Source organism: the organism of the source record quoted next, unplaced genomic scaffold (genome assembly GCF_019419815.1).
Source record: "Pyrus x bretschneideri cultivar Hongxiangsu unplaced genomic scaffold, Pyrus_bretschneideri_v1 Contig27, whole genome shotgun sequence".
NCBI lineage: Eukaryota > Viridiplantae > Streptophyta > Magnoliopsida > Rosales > Rosaceae > Pyrus > Pyrus x bretschneideri.
Genome location: NW_025999579.1, coordinates 1,055,354 through 1,078,100, shown reverse-complemented (window position 1 = coordinate 1,078,100; position 22,747 = coordinate 1,055,354). Strand labels below are relative to the sequence as shown.

Here is a 22,747-nt window from a genome sequence, read left to right as displayed (position 1 = left end):
ATTTGTTTCCGCGTTTCATCCATCTTCTTCTTTCTTTTTCATTTACAGTTATGAAACATTTGTGGTTCACAGGGTTGCCTACAAGAGCTGTGTGGTTCTTGTCGATTGTGTGTTTTAGTTCTTCTAGTTGGTGTTTATGTTTCGGTGTGGACGAGATCGATAATCTTTTTGTTCTTTACAGTGACAAATTCAGACATAATTTTTTTTGTTCGTGATTTTGTCGAGACTTCGACCAAAGTACAATGATACACCGATTGAAGCTATTGAACCCCAAGACGTCGTAGAAATTTGACAACTTCTACTAAAAAGTTCAAATAATAATTATACACCAAGATCAAATGAAGATTAATTTTTTTATGGTTCCGAATAAAGTATTTGATGGTATAAATTTCATAATATGGACTATTTAATGTTTTAATCTTCATTTGAAGACAATATATACAAAAAATCATTTCAATCGAATATCATTTAATTATTCAAATCTATAAAACAAATCGATATTGTAGTACTAAGTAATATATTCAATAAGTCTATTTATTTGATATATACAGATGATTAAATGGCCTCCAATTCGAATGATTTTTTGTATCTAAATAGATAAAGACTATAATTTTGATTGTAGTTTTTTTTTTTTTTTTTTTTAAATCAAGGTACGTTATTCGCAGACAAGAAGATAAATCTCTCTCCGGCGCTACCATGGCCCTTTCCTTCACTGCCGTCACCGGTTTCAGCTTGTTGGTAAGCTTGCCTCCCCTCTCCTATGATTATTGGTTCAATATTGCTTAAGCGCTTACCAGTTAGTAAGTTAATACTACATAGTACGCACCCTTTAGGCCACTACACATAATTATAATATGATTGTCCGAACCGCCCATACTTTTTAGGTCATCACTGAACTAACACCCCCATTCAGCTTTATGGATACTAGGGTTTGCAACTTTGTGTTGAAGTTACAACCCTTTTTCCAAGTTGAAACCAGTTGATCTTTCTATAAGTTTCTGATAATCTTTCCTGTTTTTGATTCAAACAGATGGGCATGTCAAGCGCACTGGACACATTATCCGGCCAGTGCTATAGTGCAAAGCAGCACCGTCTGATGGGCATACATATGCAGAGAGCAATGCTTGTTCTTTCACTTGTTTGCATACCTCTTGCCATCATTTCCGCAAACACAAAAACAATCGTAATAGCTCTAGGCCAAAATGCTGCCATTGCAGCAGAAGCTGGGGAATTTGCACGATTCACGATCCCTTCCCTTTTTGCATACGGACTCCTCCGGTGCCTCGTGAGATTCTTACAAACTCAAAACATAGTGTTCCCGATGATGCTGAGCTCTGTGGTTTCAGCTTTACTTCACATCCCACTCTGTTGGGTTCTCGTGTTTAAATCCGGACTTGGAGGCAGGGGAGCTGCCCTGGCATATTCAATCTCCTTTTGGATCAATGTGTTATTATTGGCTCTTTATGTCAAGTTCTCTCCGTCATGTGCGAAAACTTGGACAGGCTTTTCAAAGGAGGCCTTTCACAACGTTACTACATTCATTAGGCTTGCTGTTCCTTCAGCCGTCATGGTTTGGTAATTTACTTATTTATATTTTTTTTGACGTTTCACAATGTTGGTACCTACCTTATTTTGTGTTATTTTGTGTACTACTAAGATCTGTTGTATGAGAGGCTAAGATGCTAATGCAGTTGACCATGAGTTGTAACAACTTGGAAATGTGGTCATTTGAAATGATCGTTCTTCTATCCGGTCTTCTTCCAAACCCAGAGTTGGAAACCTCAGTGCTTTCTGTCAGGTTAGTTCTTGACCGTGATGATCATTCTTCCATAGCTTACGTGTTTTAGACTATGATATATCCTGCACTTTTAACGTTGTTACTTATCAAATGCATCAATTTCCAGTTTGAATACAGCGGCAATGGTTTGGATGTTCACTTTCGGACTCAGTTCTGCTGTGAGGTGAGCTATGTTATGACACTCCTAAAACTATAAAGTCAATAAGCTCTTAAATTTTTCATGGCAATACTTTCTGACACATTGAGATTAAAGTGTGGGCTTACTTCTCTGTCTTGTTTCTAAGATTTGCAGCACTCGTGTCTCCAATGAATTAGGAGCAGGACGTCCAGAAACAGCGCGCTTAGCGGTCTGTGTTGTGTTAGTCATGGCCATTACCGAGGGTGTATGGTGGGATCGGTCCTGATACTGATATGCAACTTCTGGGGCTACGCTTGTAGCAACGAAACAGAAGTTGTTGATTGTGCCTATACTTGCAACATCCCACTTTATAGACGCCCTCCAGTGTGTTCTTTCGGGCACTGCCAGAGGATGTGGGTGGCAGAAGATTGGAACATATGTTAATGTCGGGCCGTACTACTTAGTTGGAATTCCTTCGGCTATTTTGATGGCTTTCGTCTTTCACATTGGTGGAAAGGTAAAGAGAAAAAAATGACCGAGAGAAAAGGGGTTTTCGGTTTTCTTCTTTTCCTTCCCTTCTATATAACTTTTGTCTGTCAAACTGTTTTGAATAGGGGCTTTGGCTGGGGATCATCTGTGCACTGGTTGTGCAAGTGTTGTTGCTTCTTATCGTAACCATATGCACAAACTATGAGAAAGAGGTCGCATTCCCTCTTGCTCTATCAGTCAATCAATCAATCTATCGATTGAAACACAAATTATACTTTTCCTCTTCGTCATGTGTGATTATTTCTAATATATTGTCGGTTTTGGTTAGGCAATTAAAGCTACAGAAAGAGTGTCCAACTCAACAGTTCATGTGGACATAGTGTCATGAAGCTGAACTACGATTGACAATAGATTCCACGTATACTAGGTGCTAACGTGTAACGAATACACCTTGGAAAATTCTTGCCAGTGTCAAAGGTGGTGCAACACGATATGCTTGACAATTGTACTTCTCAGTTTTACGGTCTTTATCACCATTACTGGCAGTGGATACTGAGGCTTGAAGATGCAGCTGATTAATACATGGTTCAATTTGGTACAATATCATGTAGTTAAAATTGTAAACTGCAATTAGGCAGAATAAAATCTTTCTTGCTTACAAAGAAATTCAAGAATATACTCCTATCCTACAAGGAGTTCATTTTTGCTAAAACGATTCAAAATATGCGTTTTCTTTTCGGTTTATGAACAAGAATAACATCTCCCAAATTCGATCAAAACAATGATTGCTTGCGGTTTTTACCAAAGAATGAGGATGGAATTAGCAAAGAACAAGAAATGAACATCAATTGTACTATATTCTCACTCAAAGCATTCCATTTTTGGTATTAAGAATATATACTTATGAGTGCTTTAATCCTTATGTGGCAAACTTATGTACTTATGTCGCAAACTTATGTACTTATGTCGCAAACTTATGTACTTATGTACTTATATAGACAAAAGTTATATACTTATGTCGCAACCATGATGCCTATACTTGCAACATCCCACTTTATAGACGCCCTCCAGTGTGTTCTTTCGGGTACTGCCAGAGGATGTGGGTGGCAGAAGATTGGAACATATGTTAATCTCGGGCCATACTACTTAGTTGGAATTCCTTCGGCTATTTTGATGGCTTTCGTCTTTCACATTGGTGGAAAGGTAAAGAGAAAAAAATGACCGAGAGAAAAGGGTTTTTAGGTTTTCTTCTTTTCCTTCCCTTCTATATAACTTTTGTCTGTCAAACTGTTTTGAATAGGGGCTTTGGCTGGGGATCATCTGTGCACTAATTGTGCAAGTGTTGTTGCTTCTTATCGTAACCATACGCACAAACTATGAGAAAGAGGTCGCATTCCCTCTTGCTCTATCAGGCAATCAATCAATCTATCGATCGAAACACAAATTATACTTTTCCTCTTCGTCATGTGTGATTATTTCTAATATATTGTCGGTTTTGGTTAGGCAATTAAAGCTACAGAAAGAGCGTCCAACTCAATAGTTCATGTGGACATAGTGTCATGAAGCTGAACTACGATTGACAATAGATTCCACGTATACTAGGTGCTAACGTGTAACGAATACACCTTGGAAAATTCTTGCCAGTGTCAAAGGTGGTGCAACACGATATGCTTGACAATTGTACTTCTCAGTTTTACGGTCTTTATCACCATTACTGGCAGTGGATACTGAGGCTTGAAGATGCAGCTGATTAATACATGGTTCAATTTGGTACAATATCATGTAGTTAAAATTGTAAAGTGCAATTAGGCAGAATAAAATCTTTCTTGCTTACAAAGAAATTCAAGAATATACTCCTATCCTACAAGGAATTCATTTTTGCTAAAACGATTCAAAATATGCGTTTTCTTTTCGGTTTATGAACAAGAATAACATCTCCCAAATTCGATCAAAACAATGATTGCTTGCGGTTTTTACCAAAGAATGAGGATGGAATTAGCAAAGAACAAGAAATGAACATCAATTGTACTATATTCTCACTCAAAGCATTCCATTTTTGGTATTAAGAATATATACTTTGAGTGCTTTAATCCTTATGTTGCACACTTGAAAGAAGCAATTCTAGATGCAAACCCAATTTGGTACAGTATCATGAAGTTAGTTAAAATTGTAAACTGCAATTAGGCAGAATAAAATCTTTGTTGCTTACGAAGAAATTCAAGAATATATTCCTATCCTACAAGGAATTCATTTTTGCTAAAACGATTCAAAATATGCGTTTTCTTTTTCGGTTTATGAACAAGAATAGCATCTCCCAAATTCGATCAAAACAACGATTGTTTGAGGTTTTTACCAAAGAATGAGGATGGAATTAGCAAAGAACAAGAAATGAACATCAATTGTACTATATTCTCACTCAAAGCATTCCATTTTTGGTATTAAGAATATATACTTATGAGTGCTTTAATCCTTATGTCGCAAACTTGAAAGAAGCAATTCTAGATGCAAACCCAAGTTGCTATAAAATCCCAAGTAAATTGGTACATTGCCATTCATCAAAACTTACATATTGATACATACTAAAACTCTCTTTCCTCCTTCGGAAATCGGAATCATCATGGCGGAATTTGTGTCTACCATTGCCGAAAGTGTCATGGCAGAGCTAGCTTCCTTTGCTTACCAAGAAGTTTGCTTGGCATGGGGTGTCGAAGAGGAGCTAAAAAGGCTTCGGAATACCTTTTCCGACATCAAACTAGTGATCATGGACGCTGAGGAAAGGCAGAGGAAGGAACCCCTTCTAACCCAATGGTTAGGAAGGCTCAAAGATGCTTGCTACGACATAGATGATGTGCTCGATGAGTTTGCATTCCAAGAAATGCAGATGACAATGCTGATCCCTGGCGGGAGTATCAAAGGAAAGGTACGCATATTCTTTTCGCGCTGGAATCCTATCATGTTTAACTTCAATATGGGGCATAAGATCAAAGAAATTAGAGAAAGGTTAGATGATATGGACGATGAAAAATCTCGTTTTCAACTTGTGGAACGAGTTGGAGATTGGCAGGTTGTGCACATAAAGAGAGAGACTCACTCTTTTGTGCAACCACATGATGTTATTGGGAGAGAGGATGATAAGAAACAGGTTATCATCCATCTCTTGAACTTGAACCTGAAGGAAGCAACTGGCGGTGCCCCCGAGCATGTTTCTGTTATATCCATTATTGGATTAGGAGGCATAGGCAAGACCACTCTTGCTAAATTGGTGTATAATGATAATCGGGTTGTCAGAAACTTCGACATGAGAATGTGGGTGTGTGTTTCGGACCACTTTGATCACAAAAGATTGGTTCATGACATTCTTACTTCAGCAACTAACCAAAACTGTGGTGATCATGAAAGCTTAGACCAAATGCAGAAGAAGTTGCAAGACGCTCTGAGGGATAAGCAGTTTCTGTTGGTGTTGGACGATGTTTGGGACAAGGCTCATGTCGGAGTAACATCCGCAAAGTGGTTTGATATGAAAGCTCTATTAAATGTTGGAGCCGAGGGGAGTAAAGTCATCGTAACAACTCGCAGTGAATCAGTTGCTTCGGTTATGAGCTCTGCGAGAGTGCATCAATTAAAAGGTCTTCCTCTCAAGGTTTGCAAGTCTTTGCTTATAAGACGGGCATTTGGTCAAAAAGGTGAGGAGCAACGCTATCAACACTTGATGGAGATTGCGGAAAGTATTGCAGATAAATGCGGAGGGGTTCCTCTAGCGGTAACCACCCTAGGGAGCCTACTGCATTCGAAAAGGGAGAAACAGGTTTGGTCCAAAGTTAGAGACAGTGACATATGGACATTGGACCAGGGAAACGAAGACATTCTACCTGCACTGAAGTTAAGCTACGATGCATTGCCGCCCTACTTGAAGCCTTGTTTCGCCATTTGTTCACTGTTCCCAAAAGATTATGTGTTCCAAAGTACAGATTTGGTTTCGCTATGGATGGCACAAGGCTTCCTGCAATCCTCTAATCCAACAAGATCTAAAGGAGACCAAGAGTTGGAAGAGATTGGCCTAGACTACATCAGGCAATTAGGTTCGAGATTCTTATTTGAAATAGAGGAAGATTCGATTGATTTCATAGTATTTAAAATGCATAATCTCGTCCATGATTTAGCTATTTCAGTGTCAAAACTAGAGTGCTCTTCCATAAATTTCCGTCCTAACCCCGATACTTGTAAAAGGGTTCGGCATGTTTCAATGTCAGAGGATGACTTACCCACCAAGAAAGGGGAACGAGTTCCTGAGTTCTTTCTTCAGTTGAAGAAAGTTGGGACCATTCTATTTCCAATTCCAGGACATGTAGGATTCTCCAACAAATCTGTGTTGAAATCTTGCATCCTGAAATTCAAGTACCTACGGGTGCTCGATCTTAGTGGTTCAACTTTTGAGGTGTTGCCGGGTTCTGTTGGCGACTTGAGTGGCCTGAGATATCTCAACTTGTCCAAAAATCCTAGCATGCAAAAGCTTCCGGGTTCCATTTGCAGGCTGCTAAACTTGCAGACCCTACTACTTACTAATTGTGAGAAACTCAAGAAGCTGCCGAGAGACATAGGGAACCTGATCAACCTCAGAACATTGGTGCTGACAACAAATCAGACGGTTATGCCAGAAGGAATTGAACGCCTCACCTCTCTTCGATTTTTACAGGTCGACAGCTGCAGTCATCTTGTATCTTTCGGCGAAATGATGCGGTGCCCCACAAGCCTCCGAGTGCTGGTTATAAGCAACTGTCAAAGTCTAGAGTCATTGCCAGGTGACGTGAAAAACCTAACAGCGTTGAAGGCTTTAGCCATCTCCGACTGCGTAAATCTTGACTTGATGAGGTCGGGAGAAGGCATTCGAGATCTTCGATCGGTTTCAGTCTCGCATTTAGAGGCTCTTCCCCCTTGGCTTAAAGAGTCTACAAACACTCTACAGAGCTTAAGTATCAAGAAGTGCGAGGGCCTCAAGGAACTGCCGGAGTGGCTGCAAACCTTCAAGTTGCTGGAACATCTAGTGATCGAATGCTGCCCTCAGTTGTCGAGCTTGCCGGAGGGGATGCATCTCCTCGGTGCATTGAGAGAGCTGAAGATCGACGGGTGCCCGAACTTGAGTGAAAGATGCAAAGGAAAAGAAGGTGCAGATTGGTTCAAGATCGTTCATGTCAGCAAGGTTACAGTTGATGGAGAGATTGTCGCGTCAAATGTTGATTAGATAACACTTGTTCATTTGCCTTGTATTGTTGTTGTAATACTAAATGTAGCTCTCATTCGAAGTCCAAATATTGGTCTGTCACTTTATTAAGTAATTGATTAAATTTTATTCAATTAGGGGAGACTTATCTCAACTCTCTCTCTCTCTCTCTCTCTTTTTTTTTTAATTTTATTTTATTTTAAAGATTTATTAGCAATTATTATTGGTTAAAATTTGGTTAGCATTATCTTTGGTTGGATAGTGATTCTTATAGTGTTACTGTTCTCCAATCGACTGATTTTAATCATTTCTAGCCTCTTCGTACGCAATGGTCTATTTATTCGGACCACGTTCGGAAGATAATTTTTTTATGCCTCTCACATATTTCGCGAAGGAAATGTTGTTTTAGGACAATTTTGCTAACAAGGGTTTGCCCTCTTCAACTTTAGTATGACAAGATCCCTCTCCGTTGGCGGTTCATCCTACTTTATTCTCATACTATGTTGGCTTTCTTAATTTAGACCTTTAAGTTCGTCTTTAAAGGGGTTAGGTTTCATGTCACCCCCCCTTCTCCACCACACCCCCCCCCCCCCACCCCCACCCCCCCAAAAAAAAAAAAAAAAAAAAAACCAAAAACTCCCTCCCTCCCTCTACCTTGTATTTTTATTGTTTTCGATCCTACAGGAGTAAGGTTTATGTCCCATTTTTTTCTTGTATTTTTTTATCTTTTTTTATTGTATTATGATGGGTTAGATTTATGTCCTTGATGACTAGCTGTAACTTTTTTTCTTCGTTATCAATAAAATTTCTCTCGCACAGTCAAAATTTTCTTATATATATATAAAATAAAATAAAAAGTGAGACCCTAATTCATTGCTTACTTTTTCTTATATCAACTATCATCTACGATATTTGAACTTAGTTCCTCTTTCAACAAAATGGTCCCGAGTGTCGCTAGACCGGCCTGCATAGAAGTGTCCTTAAAATAACTAATAGCATTTAAGCGTTTTCGAACATGTTTGGATGCAATGCATGAGGAACAAATATATTTAAGGCTTTAGTGACTTCTCATCTCTCAAAACCCTTGTGACATTCTCTTTTAATTGAATTGCCTAGTAACTATCCTACTCTTAAATATTTAGTATACCAATGCTTTGTAATTTCCTATTTAAAGGGCTCCATAATTAGTGAATTAAAGTTAATCTAAGAAGAGAGTGAGTTTTCTCCTCCTTAAAATCAAGTATGAGACTTGATCGTGTCGAGTGAATCTAGGATTAGCGACGTGAGTGAATCAGTTGCCCCTGGTTGAGTGATTCCCAGATTCTATCCCCGTAGAAACGTGAGTGATTTCATCCCCCCTAGTTGAGCGATTCCCAGGTTACTACCCCTTGTCTTTTCAAGACCCTTGGTATTTTCTACATCAAAGTGCTTCTAAGTTTATGCGCTTCTGGTGACCTGAAAGTGTTTCAAGTGCATTTTGAAAGCGATTCTACTATGTGCTTCTAATATAAGCACTTTTAAGCATTAGTGTCAATATCCATTTTTGTCTTGGTGCAATTCTTTTCTGAAATGTTCAATCACACCACACCTACCATCATGAATCAAAAAGACAACGTGAATCCATTACATTGCCTTTCATCTTAAAAAATACAACGTATGTAAATTCGATAACAGTATGAATGTTGGCACCCAATCAGTAATTACCCACAACAATTAGACACCGAAAACAATGAAGCAACACAACACAAAAAGCTCTCAAAATTTAGCCTTACATGGGCTAGGTACAAATTTTCGAATATCATCAAATTATTTTTATGCCTCCAAACATAATTATCTGCATCATGATTATCTTCGACATCACCGAATGTTATCTCCCCCACTGTCATCTCAACAAACGAAAGCCATTGAAAACCTTGAAAGCAGATGTATAAAATGAAACGAAGACTACTGCGTATCAAGACATACTTCGAACATTAGCAACATACCTCATCAATGTGAGACCCGCAATCTTACATCTTTCAAACAAATACGGTATATGATTCTGTGCATAGAATGTTCTTATTCGGGCTGTTGAAATTCAAGATCTAGTTTCCTCTTTAGATGTGTTCTGTCAGCACTGCAGAAGAGTAAAGAAAACAATAAAAAATCCGCACTCTACTCGGTCACACAGCAAACACATAAACAGGCATACACATGGAACGTGTGATTCCGTGATTCCAAGCGAGACGATGCTAAATCCAGAATCCAAAAAACAAAGTGGATTACCTATTAATTGTAGGTCTATTTGGAGGTTTTGCTCCAAAGATAGAAAAATCAACTGACATCGGCACCGGTTCATTCCTGCTTGTATTTTCACCAGCAGCATGTCTGGCTTCACCGAAACGATCATCAATCTTATCAACGTGTGAATTTCCTTCAAAACCATCACGCTCTGGCATCACTCTCCGTGATTTTCGTGGAGGTGATAACACAGTAGGACCATCATTTGGATTAAAATCTGAACCCTTAGACTCCCGCTTTGGAGCAGGTCTAGGAAGCTTATCTGGATATGTAGGAAGAGGCGCAGATGTAAAGTACCTAAAGAGTACCACAGAGATCACACACAGAATGGAAAGAGAAAACAAAAAAGTGCAGATACCCAATTGACTAGCTAGAGTATGATACCTGTGCTCTAATGCCTGCTGTACGGATATTCTAGCTTTGGGGTCATAAGTAAACATCTTCGCTAACAAATCTAGGGCATCATCACTAGCCACTGGAAACAATGAACGCAAGGGGGGTGCTGGAACATATTGGTATTCCACATAATCCGGGAGGTAAACCATATCAGGCCACTGAGAAGGAGTTGGAGTCCCAAAAGCCGCAAAAATCTTTCCTAGTTGATCAATATCACTTGATCCCTATTAAATACTCAAATGAAACCAATATATTATTAGAAAAAGGTGCACCCAGTATAAACTTCATTTATGCACGTCCCATGGAGAGCAATAACAGAATTACACATGACAAACCATTGCAATATATCACCTGACGAGTTAGAACTTGATATACAAATAAAAGTGAGCAGATTCATGCTATTCAGCAAAGGTGCTCAAAATTGATTTATTAAAGAAGTCAGTAAAATATTAGCTAGTGAGAACCATACTTCATTTTAACTGGACAAACATTCAGAAGAAATGACAGAAATGTGTACTAAAGTAAAATCTCAAAAGTGAGACACAATTAGAGGTGACTATTAAAATGAGCTCATGAAGATATAACCCAATACAGGATTTTTCTTTTGGCGTAAATAATATCAAACAAAGTCATTTTGTTTTTTGCCCACTGCTAGAAACGAGTACTTGTAATAAGAATTTGAAAATATGAACACGTAAGCCGCACAGAAAACGAAAACCACAACAGTAAGAGTCACAGGGAAGTATAGGACAAACTAGCATTTTGTAAATGTTCAAAAACACATTGGCTAATGGAAAGGTGTACCACATAAAAAGAGTTTCATTACGATTATGAAATATGGATTTACCTGCAAAAAGGGTCTGCGTAGGAGAAGTTCAGCGAATATACAAGCTGCAGCCCAAACATCTACCCCAGGTCCATATTGCTTGGTGCCAAATAACAACTCAGGTGCTCTATACCAACGGGCAAAGACCTATTCATATGTGTTAAGGTGTTATAAAGAGCTTGAACCTAAAAGCATGCAAATCATTGAAAGAAATTCACTTTTTAGTGGTATATAAATTAAACACCATCTTTGTAGACTTTGAAGGAATTCGCCAAATTGTCAGATATTTGAACATAATTTCCAAAGTAGCGCAGTCTATTAATAATTTAAGGTAAAAAGGGTCATATACACTCGTGGTTGTACATGCTATTGGAAAATTATTAAGATAGGAGTCTTAGTTTCTTAAGGCCATTTCAAAAGTGTTTCATTCTAATACCCACCAGACTTGTTTTATATCTCTCCCATGAAGAGTATAACAACCAATACCACCATGGAGAGGAGGTTTCTGAGACAAGTGAATGCTGGCATTAAACCAAACTCACAGTGCAAAGGATAAGCAGTGGAACTTCAGTAGGTTTGCTTTCAGTAAAAAGCACAGAATTATACGTTAAGAGATCTAACTCAAATACCATCAAGACAAGGAGAAACATACCTGATGAGTGAACCTGCGATCTGGGCTCCCAAATATACGTGCTAAACCAAAATCTGCCAGTTTAAGCTGCCCGTTAGATCCTATCAACAAGTTGTTAGGCTTCATATCCCTGCAAAGCACAATTAGCAGTTTAGCACACATCTCAGACAAATAATAACAACCAAATAAGGATCTACAAAGAACGCTTCTAGACGCAAAACGACTACCTGTGTAAAACCCATTTCTTGTGGCAAACAGCAAGTCCTTTTAAAGTCATCTGAAGATATGACTTTATGTCAGCTGGTGATAGGAATATATTCCGGTCACGTATAACAGCTTCAAGGTCCGTCTCCATGAACTCAAATACAAGATGCAAGTTTCCTTTATGCGGGAATGCTTCAATCAACTCAATAATGTTCGGATCCTTCAGCTCTTTAAGCAGTTTAATTTCTCTAAGTGCTGTAAAATTCACCCCTTCCTTTTGCTTCCCAAGACGAATTTTTTTAATAGCAACAGTCTGTCCCGTCTGCAGAAGGAATGTTTCGGAATCAAAATCAGAATCGATAGAGATCACTCATCAAACTTATTATGGTACATTCGGTTATAAGCAAAAGAAAAGAAAACTTTAAACCACTTCAAAAAAAATCACCAAATCGTTAGTTGCTCATTTGGTAGCTTAGAAAGTGAAAAACCATTCTCATATTATGGGTCACAACAACAATTTCCATTTTTTCTTACAACATAAGTATATGCAATATTGTGTTAAAGAACTCCATTTCAAAGGCGATTAAGTATTCAACGTTTGCACCAAAACCAATTGCAACCCATTTACGTATAGCGAAAAGTTCGGAAAAAAAAAAAAAAACTTGAAGCTATAATGTCCCAGGACTTTGCCCTCACACGTAAAAACATTCATATTCCATCCAAAAAGGGGAAGTTATTTTCAGATTCAGAGCTCAATTTTCTCAGCAAACAAACAAGTCCTAAAACCAATTCCACAGACACACACACAAACACGAAAAATTCAAAACCCAGAAACTCGAAAGACTACACAAAGCAAAAGAAATTCTCAAAAATTGACAAAAATTCCACGACTGATGGGGCTTTTACCTTCGTATCGATGGCTTTGTAGACGACTCCATAGGTACCTTCACCAAGAACCTCGCGCTTCAGATACCTATCCGCCACTTTCTTCGTCAGATCGACCTCTGCCATTGTCCCTCTCCGACTTATCACCTCACTGAAATTTTTGTTCAATTTTTGTTCAATTTACGTTTTTCAAGTGAGGTTTATTGGTGAATCTTCCATTCACAATTTGGAATTTTCCGGGAAAATTATTTAGGGTTTTAAAAATTTGCGCAGACGAGAAAGCCGTTGAAGCCCAAAGAGAGAGAGAGAGAGAGCGTGTAGAAGCAACGCCAATTTAACTTTTTATTTTTATTTTTTTAATTCTGCTTTTAATTGGAGTGGTTCACTTTTTAATTTTGAAGATTATTTGGGGGTGTTTTAGACTTTAGACTCGCTCTATTTTACAATTTGGTCTTGGGCCGAGGGAAGTCCACGATTATATCCAAACCTCTTTGGGCCACTGATATGTAGCCCATTAGACCCGACTACCCGCTCGACGTGCCCGTATGTGCGTAAGCGATGATGTCATGACGGAATGATTGATACTTTTATATTGCCTCGGTAACCTGTTTTTTATTTGGTCGACTTAGGGCTGCTCGCTCCTAGGAGCTTTAATATATGTTAGGTAATGTTGTTCTATTTTTTTATTTCTGAAACGCTTTTTAAATTTTTGGTTCTTGAATTAAATAAATTAAAGAAGATTAATGATTAAAATTAACAAGCATTTAGAAGGTAAAAATGAGTTGTTAACAACACTTGCAATCTTTTATTTGTTTCACGTTTAAATGAATAGTATGTTGATAAACGATAATATCCAGTCGATATTTTGACAAAAATAACTTGTGGAAAAGGGATCATCTTCGGAGCCCTTCCACCAAATCCATCAAGTTCGGAGATCTGGACCGTTGAAATTTGATCAAACACATACAATTATTATAACTATTAAAAGATCATTCTGTTTGTAAGCGTTTGATTTTTCTCTCTCCATTGTCAAAACAATAATATTATACGTGCACATGAAGCTGACGAGTCGAAGAGTGTTTTCCTCTCTCTCTATAAAAAAAAGTTGCTGAGGCACAACTTTGCAAGGTGTGGAGGTAGAAGATGGGGGTCGTGAAGCTGTTTGCAACAGAAGGAAGCCTTTTCTGTGCTAGGATTCAGTGGGCATTGAAGCTCAAGGGTGTGGAGTATGAGTTCATATTAGAAGATTTAGCAAACAAGAGTCCCCTGCTCCTCAAGTACAACCCCATCTACAAGAAGGTGCCTGTGCTCGTGCACGGTGACAACGTCGTCCTCGAGTCACTTGTGATCCTCGAGTACATCGAGGATACATGGAAGGAGCACCCGTTGCTGCCTCGTGACCCATATGACCGAGCCACAGCTCGTTTTTGGGCTAAATTCAACGATGAAAAGGTACCCCTTTTTTGCAACACATGTATGCAAGTGACACAACTATGCTTTTTGTGCGCGGCTAGTGAATTTAACACTCCGTTAACATATTCAGTTTTGAGTGTAGACGGTCTATGTTTGGAGAAATTTTTCATTGCGACGGGTACACAAGTGGTACACCACATGTTTTAATAGAAGTTGTGGGAAATTTTATTTTTAAAGTTATTAACTTTTTAGCACACATATCTCATCGTTTGTATAGTAACACGTGGTGTACCATCCCGTGTACTGATCATACCGAAAAATCTGTCGTGTGTTTGATCCTATATGGTAGAGAGAGAATCTCTTAAGCTTCCCGGGTTTGAAACTAATTTTCTTGTACATGCTCATGTTCCAGCTTGTGCTTCAAGTGTGGACAGCTTGCACGGGAGAAGGCGAAGCGCAGGAGAAGGCGAAAGAGTCTGCATTAGAGTCACTAGCGCTTGTTGAGAAGCAGATCGAAGGGAAGAAGTTTTTCGGCGGCGAACAAATAGGGTATCTAGATGTAGTATTGGGATGGATGCCTCACTGGATAAGTGCTATTGAAGAAGCTGGAGGCAACAAGATACCTGAAGCAGAGATGTTTCCGTCTCTCCACCAATGGGGTCAGAATTTCATCCACACTCCACTCATTGAAGAATGCATTCCGGCTAAAGAAGCATTGGTCCCCTACCTCCGATTTATGATCGGTTACATCCGTTCCTCATCCGCCAACAAACCATGATTTCGCACTCCATCTCTTCACTTCCGAATCTGATTACTGTTTGATTGAGTCTTGTTGTCATCTATGTATTTGCTACAATAAATGAAATAACGAAGAGAAGAGCATTTCAGTTAACGTTATCGCGTGACAGGACAACTGTTATGTACTAAATCGAAACAGTCATTACATTGCAGCACCACATTGTATTGAAACAACTCCGAATTTCTGATGTGGAGGGAACAATTTAGATGATCTTCCAAACTCGCTGCTCGGTTCTTAGGCAAGTTTAATAAACCGCACAGAGCAGGTACAAAATGCATATCATAGCAAAATTGCTATTCAAGAAGAAGCTGATAGTGATGCAAATTACTACAAGAAGCTGTAAACAACTAACCTTATATCGAAACTTAGCGCAATCGTGCGCGTGCGCTTAATTTTCTTCGACACGAGCCTCACATACGTCACTACATTTCTAGAAGAGGGTCCAATTGGTCATGATGTAAGAAACAAATTCTATCCTTAGTTTGAAAGTTCAACACATTAGGTGAGATTAAAGTTCATCCAAGACTAAACAATACTTTTGAGTGATAAACAAGAGAGTTGACTGACTTACAACTTTCTCTGCAAGAAATGTGACGCTTAGCGAAATCCCGCCTCTATAAAGCTCAGACCAATGCTTCAAGAGAATGAAAACTTTCGATTTCAGAATTTGCAGACTTCAAAATGGGAGATGTTAAGGTGATCGGAGCCTCTCTGAGTCTTTTTTGCTGCAGAATTGAATGGGCGCTGAAGCACAAGGGGATAGCGTACGAGTACATTGAAGAAGATTTGAGAAACAAGAGTCACCTGCTCCTTCGGTATAATCCTGTCCATAAGAAAGTCCCCGTTCTTGTGCACGGCGAAAAACCAGTTGCAGAGTCCCTTGTCATCCTTGAGTACATAGATGAAACATGGAGAGAGAACCCACTGTTGCCAGAAGATCCATTTGAAAAAGCAATGGTGCGATTTTGGGCAAAGTATGTTGACGAGACGGTAAACAAACAACATTCACACTGCACTCTCTCTCTCTCTCTCTCTCTCTCTCTATATATATATATATATATATATGTATATATGAATGCTTGTACATGTAATTATACATACATATATTGAAAAGAGAAGTTAACGAGCTTTTCAAACACTACGCAATGCAGTGTGTGATCAGTGCATGGACTGCTAGCCGTACAAAGGGGCGTGAACAAGAGAAATCCTTGGAGGCAGCACGAGAATCACTCGAAGTTCTGAACAAGCTCATCGAAGGCAAGAAATTCTTCGGAGGAGAAATCATTGGTTTCCTAGACTTAGTGGTGGCTTCTTTACCTAACTGGCTCAAGTTCTTAGAAGAATCTGAAGGCATAAAGCTGTTTGACACAAAGGAGTTGCCATTTCTTCATGAATGGGCACAGAGATTCACTGAAATTCCAATAATCAAAGGAAGTATTCCAACGGCAGAAGATCTAATCAATTACAACCGGGATCACAAGAAAGCCGAATGATGCCAAAGAAGAAACACCTAAAATAAAATGGTCCCAGATTCGGCTTAAAATAATGTAAACGAAGCATCACATAGCCTTGATATTTCCTGATATATGTATGTGTATGTATAATATGATCCGTAAAACTGAATCCAACATCTGTATTTGACTGAAATAGAAATTAAGTTATAACATGGCGACAACGGCACCAGAAAGCAGTCCCCCCACTTTTGCCTCGGCCAACTGCTAGTTCTTCATCAATGTAAAACCATATAAAGAATGGATCCTTCGTGCTAGGCTCTCTGTCGTCTTTCTGGCCTAGACCGATCTCTAAGGTTTTCAAAGGTCCAATTTTTATCCGGATGGATTCAAAGACGAAGGCTAGTATTCTCTTCTTCCAGGAAAATCTTCCTTCAAATGTTAAGCATCCAAATGGCCCAAAATACACTCCGTTCTCAATTCTCTTTCCCTGATAACCCCGACAGACATTTGTTAGTCTCAAAAGTTGAAATGCAACTAGGAAAATGCTACTCATGCCTACGTTTTCCGATAGTTATCAACGATGAGAGCTTCTAAGAGCTCCTATTTAGTTTTGAACAACAATAATATCCAGGCAACTCACTACAAAATTTAGGCACCAGTGATCGAAACACAGATAAAAAGACTTACAGCAGCATCAAATCGCTGAACTGCGGTAATAGGGAAGTAGCGACCGCCCGTTAATTCCTTCTGCAAATACAACAAAAACCAAATAATGCTCTCATTTCTCAGATTAAAGGTGAAAAATTGAACATGGTTATGGAAAAGGTGAAAGCTTTATACTAACCTCAGCAGTAAATATGAGCATCCATGTTCTCCCCGGGGATTCTGTTCCGCCAAGCGTATTAAGAAAGCCGGAAGGGTCGAGCTTTCCCTTCTCAATGACCGATAGAGCTGACAGAACCTCCTCCTTCGCAACCCGTCTTGTTTTTGCGGCCTTCTTCAGCAATTTCACACTCTCCTCCACTTCCTTAACCAAACAATAACACCATAACTTCATCAAATTATCAAAATATAACTTCTTTCACTAGTATGTGCTTCCCCAAGAAGTGCTTCTTCAATCAAGAAGCACTTTTTAAGCTTTTCTACTAGATGCAATCCAACAAAAACGCTTTTAGCTAATTTTTGCAACTGAAGGAGAAAACAATGAGAAAAGGCATACTTTGGTGGGCTGCGGCGGTTCCTGGACAAGCATAGGTACGGCGGTGGCGCTTTGTTCGCCGCCGTCAACGGTTGCTCTGGTTCTAGTGGTGGGAAATTTGAGGATGGGATTGCGATGTGTGGGGTTGGATTGAGGTGGGATCTGGAGGGGGAGATTTGAGGGTCTGAGAAATGATTGAGAAATATTGAGAGGCATAATCAAGGAGGAGGAGATTGCTGTGACTGTGTGTGAGGCCATTGCTCCTGTCATTCTCTATGCACCTGTGGGCTACCATGCAACTCCTTCCTGCTCCTTTGGGTCTTGTTCATCCATTCATTTACTTTTTATATTTTAAATCAATTATTTAAAAAAAAAAAAAACAATTATATTTAAATTTAAGAATGAAAAATTGTATGAATGACACGTATACATTTCACTTTTGTGACAATTAGTGATGTTTCTATTTAAAGTAATGCTAAAGGAATTAAATTTTGGAAATTAAATGATATGTAAGTTAATAATTAGTTTATTACTTAAGTGTTGATAAATGTACTTATTTTTATTCGTGATATATCATTTAGTTTGCAAATTTAGTCTCCAAATTTAGCCTATATAGCATTATTTTTTTTATAAGTAAAAAATATTAAGTTCGATTCTTATAAGGATGAATTCGAATCAATTCTAGTCCAATTTAAAACTTAATAAATCCCCTTTATATATTTTAAATAAAAATTAAATACACAAACTCAAAAGGTTGAATTGATAAGTCACGTGGTTTTCTTTTTTTTAAAAAAGGATTAACCTGTGGCTTCGTCACGACAGTTCACTTTTTCGAAGATCTGAAAAACTCATAGATAGATTTCAATTTCTCTTGACGACTATTCACAATCGTAGGAATCAAACATAAAAAATACCATGTGAATTACGAATCTAAAACTAATCTGCGACCACTAAACCACACCCGTGATGGTTGATAAGTCACCTGGTTAAATTCAACGAAATTGTGGACGCAAGTTAAATGTATGTGGCATATTGTAAAAAAATGTAAAACGAACACCAAAATTCCAATGAGGATCCATGTTAAAATCCACATATTTCTCACTCTCTTTCTCTTACAAAAAATTTTTAGTTGTGATTAGAACACAAATGGTATACCAGATGTTTTATTAGGAATGGTGGAAAATTTTATTTTTTAAGTTATTAACTTTTTAGCACACATATCCCACCATTTGTATAGCACTGTTTCCTCTGCCCAACCACACCACCACAGGTGGCGATCACCCAATGAGCGACGCTCCCGCCAGCTGACCCTTCACAAAAACAAAAAAAAACAACCTTCATTTCCGATCAAAATTACCAAAACACCACAATGTCCTCCTCTGGCAAGCTCTTCTCCACTCTCCTCGGCACCGCTCTCCGCCGCACCGCCTCCGCCACCAGACCCGCAACCCCCAGATCCCCCCTCATGCGACCCGCGGGGTACCTCCTCTCGCGCGCCGCCCACTACTCGACGTCATCGGCCGCAGCAGCCACTGCGCCTCCCAAACCCGCTACGACGTCGGTGAGTGGAAAAATCACAGATGATTTCACCGGAAAGGGCGCCGTCGCCAAGGTCTGTCAGGTGATCGGAGCCGTCGTCGATGTTAGGTTCGACGAGGGGTTGCCGCCGATCCTCACGTCTCTCGGAGGTCCTGGATAACTCGATCCGATTGGTGCTCGAGGTGGCTCAGCACCTTGGTGAGAACATGGTGAGAACCATTGCCATGGACGGAACCAAGGGCTCGTTAGAGGTCAGAGAGTCCTCAACACGGGCTCTCCCATCACTGTAAGATCCTATTTTCTGGCTTTCTGTTTCTCAAAATTCAATTTTTTTTCGTGTTTAAGAATTTATTTATTTAATTTTGTATTAAAAAATGAATTTATTGAATAAATTATGAAACTTTTGAATAATGGGTGTATAGATACTAAGGGAGAAAAAAAGGTTGAAAATTCAAGCTAAATGGTGGTGATGCATACACTCGGATTGCCAAACTCTGGGAAGGTTTTCGGTGTCTTTTTTTGTTTGTCATGATTTTTAGTATGCTCTTTGTTTTCTGCGTATTAAGTGATCTCGGCATCAAAAGAAACAAATAACATTTGTGTCTAATCTTTATCAAGGTTGTTGATCTTCTTGCCCCTTACCAAAGAGGAGGAAAGATTGGGCTCTTTGGGGGTGCTGGTGTCGGAAAGACCGTGCTTATCATGGAACTCATCAACAATGTTGCCAAGGGTCATGGTTGGTTCCATTTTGATGCTTTTTAGCTATCCTCTCTGTTGAGTAATGATCTCTTGGGTTATAAAATGTTTCATCCTCCTTCTGCAGGTGGTTTCTCGGTGTTTGCTGGCGTGGGAGAACGCACAAGAGAGGGTAATGATTTGTACAGAGAAATGATGGAAAGTGGTGTCATTAAGCTTGGAGATCAGCAGGTTAACTTAGTGCAACATGACATACTAACTTGCCATATTTTCCTCGACATTATGTTATTCTCAATTCCATTCCCTTGTACTCCAGAGTGAGAGTAAATGTGCTCTTGTCTACGGACAAATGAACGAACCTCCTGGTGCCTGTGCTCGTGTTGGGCTCACTGTGGCCGAGCACTTCCGAGATGCTGAAGGACAAGATGCGCTTCTCTTCGTTGATAACATATTCTGCTTTACTCAAGTAAGCTCTCTCTGCACTCACACACACATTTCAGTTGATATATTTTCAACTTCTTCTGACCAAACACCCCCCTTTTCTTTATCTTCTCTCCAGGCTAACTCAGAAGTGTCTGCCTTGCTTGGTCGTATCCCATCTGCTGTCGGTTACCAACCTACCTTAGCTACTGATCTTGGAGGCCTTCAAGAGCGTATTACTACAACCAAGAAGGGTTCCATTACTTCTGTTCAAGCTATTTATGTGCCTGATGATGACTTAACAGATCCTGCTCCTGCAACCACTTTTGCCCATCTTGATGCCACCACCGTGCTGTCATGACTAAGTATGTAGTCTTCTATTTTCAATTTAATTATGAAGCAGGAATAACCATCTGCTTTGTCTTCTGCTCCTATGTTCTTAGATCTAACAACTGGTACATGGTTAGATATCTGAGCTTGGCATCTATCCTGCGGTGGATCCCTTGGATTCTACATCTCGCATGTTGTCCCCTCATATTTTAGGAGAAGATCACTACAACACTGCTCGTGGTGTTCAGAACGTTGTTCAAAATTATAAGAACTTGCAAGATATTATTGCTATTTTGGGAATGGATGAGATCAGTGAAGACGACAAGTTGACTGTTGCTCGTGCCCGTAAGATTCAGCGTTTCTTGAGCCAGCCTTTCCATGTAGCAGAAGTCTTCACGGGAGCTCCTGAAAAATATGTTGAGTTGAAAGAGAGCATTACCAGCTTCCAGGTGATGAACATTTTCCATATTTCCTTTTTGTCATGGTCCTGAATTAGTCATCACTTTGATTTTTCCAGAATCGATTCCTTTATGTGCTAGCCCTACAACTCCCTGACGTTGTGTTGCGGGATTGTATTTCTACAGGGAGTTCTGGATGGGAAATATGACGACCTTCCTGAGCAATCGTTTTACATGGTTGGCGGAATTGAAGAAATCATTGCCAAGGCAGAGAAGATTGCTAAGGATTCAGGTGCGTAGTCACTCATATTAAGTTGGCTCTTCTCTATAGGACTATATTAACAAAGAGCTAAAAACGTTGGCATTGGAAAATCTCAGGAACTTCAAAACTTTTCCTTTCGGAGATATAGGTTTATAATTCCGGGAAATATTTTTGGTAGGTTAAGGGTTGTATTGGGAAGAGAATTGAGGAAGGGGCATATTCTGTTAGGTCCCTTTCCTTTGTGCAGTAAGGTATGCACTTGCAATGTATTTATGTAACTATGTATAATCATTTGAGTTCACACCAAAGGTTTTATTCATCCTGTGTCGGTCCACAGCTTCATCTGCTTCTAGGGTTTCTTTCTCGAAAGGATGAAGGTCGATCCTTCATCCTCGGCTCTCAACAAAGTAGGTAAGTTACCACCTTTACTCATTGAGCTGGTTTGTATTCAGCTCTGAAATTCTGTTTGGCTGGTGAGAAAATGTGGGAAAAGTACATTCTTTATTCACGATCTTCCTTATTCAAGCTACAAATTAAAATTCTTTCAGAGAAGCTTCAAATGTTCAAACCACAAACACGCTAACAGATTTCTTTGTTGTTACTCGGTCGCTGATTTGCGTTTGAGTACAACAAACACGCTAACAGATTTCTTTGATTCGAGGACGGAAGAGGATTCCACGAGTTTCTTGAGAAACAAGAAAATACCGAGGTCAATTAGTCACCAGCTTAAAATAACAAGACAAATACCTTAAGACTTGTTTGGGATCGCTTCTCTAAAAAGCACTTGCGCTCGTAAGCTATACTAATTTTATAATAAGTTAAAATATTTATTACAAATCTAAGTACTTCCTAGAAAAGCACTTGGAAGTGCTTTCTAAAGCGCCTGATGGATGTTTCTCTAAAAAACGGGAGTCGATTATATGAATCCTAAACCCTCTGTAGCTTCGCCGCTGTCCCTAATTAGAGTCAACCATATGAATCCTAGAACGCCACTATACTCAGTTTTGTACTAAGAACACAATCAAAACTAACTCAAGAAAAAGCCTTACCTCTTGAGAACAGAAAATACCAAACAGGCTCTGAATCACCCTTTAATTTTAGTAAGGAAACAACAATTTTAGACTGTTGGATTACAGCAGTCAGATCTTTTTTAATATGTAATAAGTTCTTATAAACTAGTAAAGATTAACTTTTAAGTATATAAGAACCCGGTAAGTAGAGTTGTTTGCATAGCTGTTGGGGCCGTCTCCGCCGTTCAGCGGATAGGCTTCGACGGAGTTACTGGTTTCCTCCTCGGCTGCAGCCATCTCTCAATTTCTCTTTTTAGGAGTGTGCTCTCTCTCTCTCTCTCTCTCTCTCGGTGTTTTCTTGGAGGAGGAGGGGGATTTTATAT

The 22,747-nt window shown here is 39.2% G+C and overlaps 7 protein-coding genes, 1 long non-coding RNA gene and 1 pseudogene across 10 annotated transcripts; 6 read left to right on the top strand and 3 right to left on the bottom strand.

Moving 5' to 3' along the window:
• Positions 1 to 656: 656 nt before the first annotated feature.
• On the top strand, positions 657 to 3,700 carry LOC103950674 (protein DETOXIFICATION 16-like). Its single transcript, XM_048587887.1, has 6 exons — positions 657 to 738; positions 1,031 to 1,570; positions 1,674 to 1,798; positions 1,905 to 1,961; positions 2,091 to 2,195; positions 3,404 to 3,700. The coding sequence occupies exons 1-6, from the start codon at positions 697 to 699 to the stop codon at positions 3,624 to 3,626; spliced, it is 1,092 nt and encodes a 363-aa protein (XP_048443844.1). The 5' UTR covers positions 657 to 696; the 3' UTR covers positions 3,627 to 3,700.
• Positions 3,701 to 5,022: 1,322 nt separating this feature from the next.
• On the top strand, positions 5,023 to 7,644 carry LOC103950609 (putative disease resistance protein RGA4). Its single transcript, XM_018648260.1, has one exon. It carries the CDS (start codon positions 5,023 to 5,025, stop codon positions 7,642 to 7,644), a length of 2,622 nt encoding a protein of 873 aa, XP_018503776.1.
• A 1,576-nt stretch (positions 7,645 to 9,220) lies between these two features.
• LOC103950608 (cyclin-dependent kinase D-3) lies at positions 9,221 to 13,159 on the bottom strand. 3 transcript variants are annotated; one of them, XR_007259765.1, is made up of 8 exons: positions 12,867 to 13,159; positions 11,984 to 12,282; positions 11,778 to 11,886; positions 11,147 to 11,272; positions 10,288 to 10,523; positions 9,889 to 10,200; positions 9,609 to 9,739; positions 9,221 to 9,509 (listed from the first exon to the last, which is right to left on the bottom strand). XR_007259765.1 is itself a non-coding variant. In XM_048588068.1 (7 exons), the coding sequence occupies exons 1-7, from the start codon at positions 12,969 to 12,971 to the stop codon at positions 9,682 to 9,684; spliced, it is 1,245 nt and encodes a 414-aa protein (XP_048444025.1). In that variant the 5' UTR covers positions 12,972 to 13,158; the 3' UTR covers positions 9,221 to 9,681. The 3 variants fall into 3 exon arrangements, 1 of the variants encoding a protein (XP_048444025.1); XR_007259764.1 differs by having other exon boundaries at positions 9,221 to 9,502; positions 12,867 to 13,158; XM_048588068.1 differs by having other exon boundaries at positions 9,221 to 9,739; positions 12,867 to 13,158.
• An 810-nt stretch (positions 13,160 to 13,969) lies between these two features.
• Positions 13,970 to 15,150, top strand: LOC103950607 (glutathione S-transferase U8). Its single transcript, XM_009361836.3, has 2 exons — positions 13,970 to 14,297; positions 14,671 to 15,150. Exons 1-2 carry the CDS (start codon positions 13,989 to 13,991, stop codon positions 15,034 to 15,036), a joined length of 675 nt encoding a protein of 224 aa, XP_009360111.2. The 5' UTR covers positions 13,970 to 13,988; the 3' UTR covers positions 15,037 to 15,150.
• On the bottom strand, positions 14,968 to 15,771 carry LOC125479012. The gene is made up of 3 exons (XR_007259738.1): positions 15,629 to 15,771; positions 15,410 to 15,487; positions 14,968 to 15,108 (listed from the first exon to the last, which is right to left on the bottom strand). It is a non-coding gene; the product is annotated as an uncharacterized LOC125479012 (long non-coding RNA).
• On the top strand, positions 15,441 to 16,732 carry LOC103950604 (probable glutathione S-transferase). The gene is made up of 2 exons (XM_048587995.1): positions 15,441 to 16,047; positions 16,209 to 16,732. Exons 1-2 carry the CDS (start codon positions 15,739 to 15,741, stop codon positions 16,548 to 16,550), a joined length of 651 nt encoding a protein of 216 aa, XP_048443952.1. The 5' UTR covers positions 15,441 to 15,738; the 3' UTR covers positions 16,551 to 16,732.
• On the bottom strand, positions 16,601 to 18,042 carry LOC103950606. The gene is made up of 4 exons (XM_009361835.3): positions 17,731 to 18,042; positions 17,356 to 17,538; positions 17,199 to 17,258; positions 16,601 to 16,998 (listed from the first exon to the last, which is right to left on the bottom strand). Exons 1-4 carry the CDS (start codon positions 17,977 to 17,979, stop codon positions 16,711 to 16,713), a joined length of 780 nt encoding a protein of 259 aa, XP_009360110.2. The 5' UTR covers positions 17,980 to 18,042; the 3' UTR covers positions 16,601 to 16,710.
• Positions 18,043 to 18,889: 847 nt separating this feature from the next.
• Positions 18,890 to 20,970, top strand: LOC103950603 (annotated as a pseudogene).
• On the top strand, positions 20,886 to 21,392 carry LOC125478959 (ATP synthase subunit beta, mitochondrial). Its single transcript, XM_048587885.1, has 2 exons — positions 20,886 to 21,143; positions 21,279 to 21,392. Exons 1-2 carry the CDS (start codon positions 20,886 to 20,888, stop codon positions 21,390 to 21,392), a joined length of 372 nt encoding a protein of 123 aa, XP_048443842.1.
• The last annotated feature ends 1,355 nt before the right edge of the window (positions 21,393 to 22,747 follow it).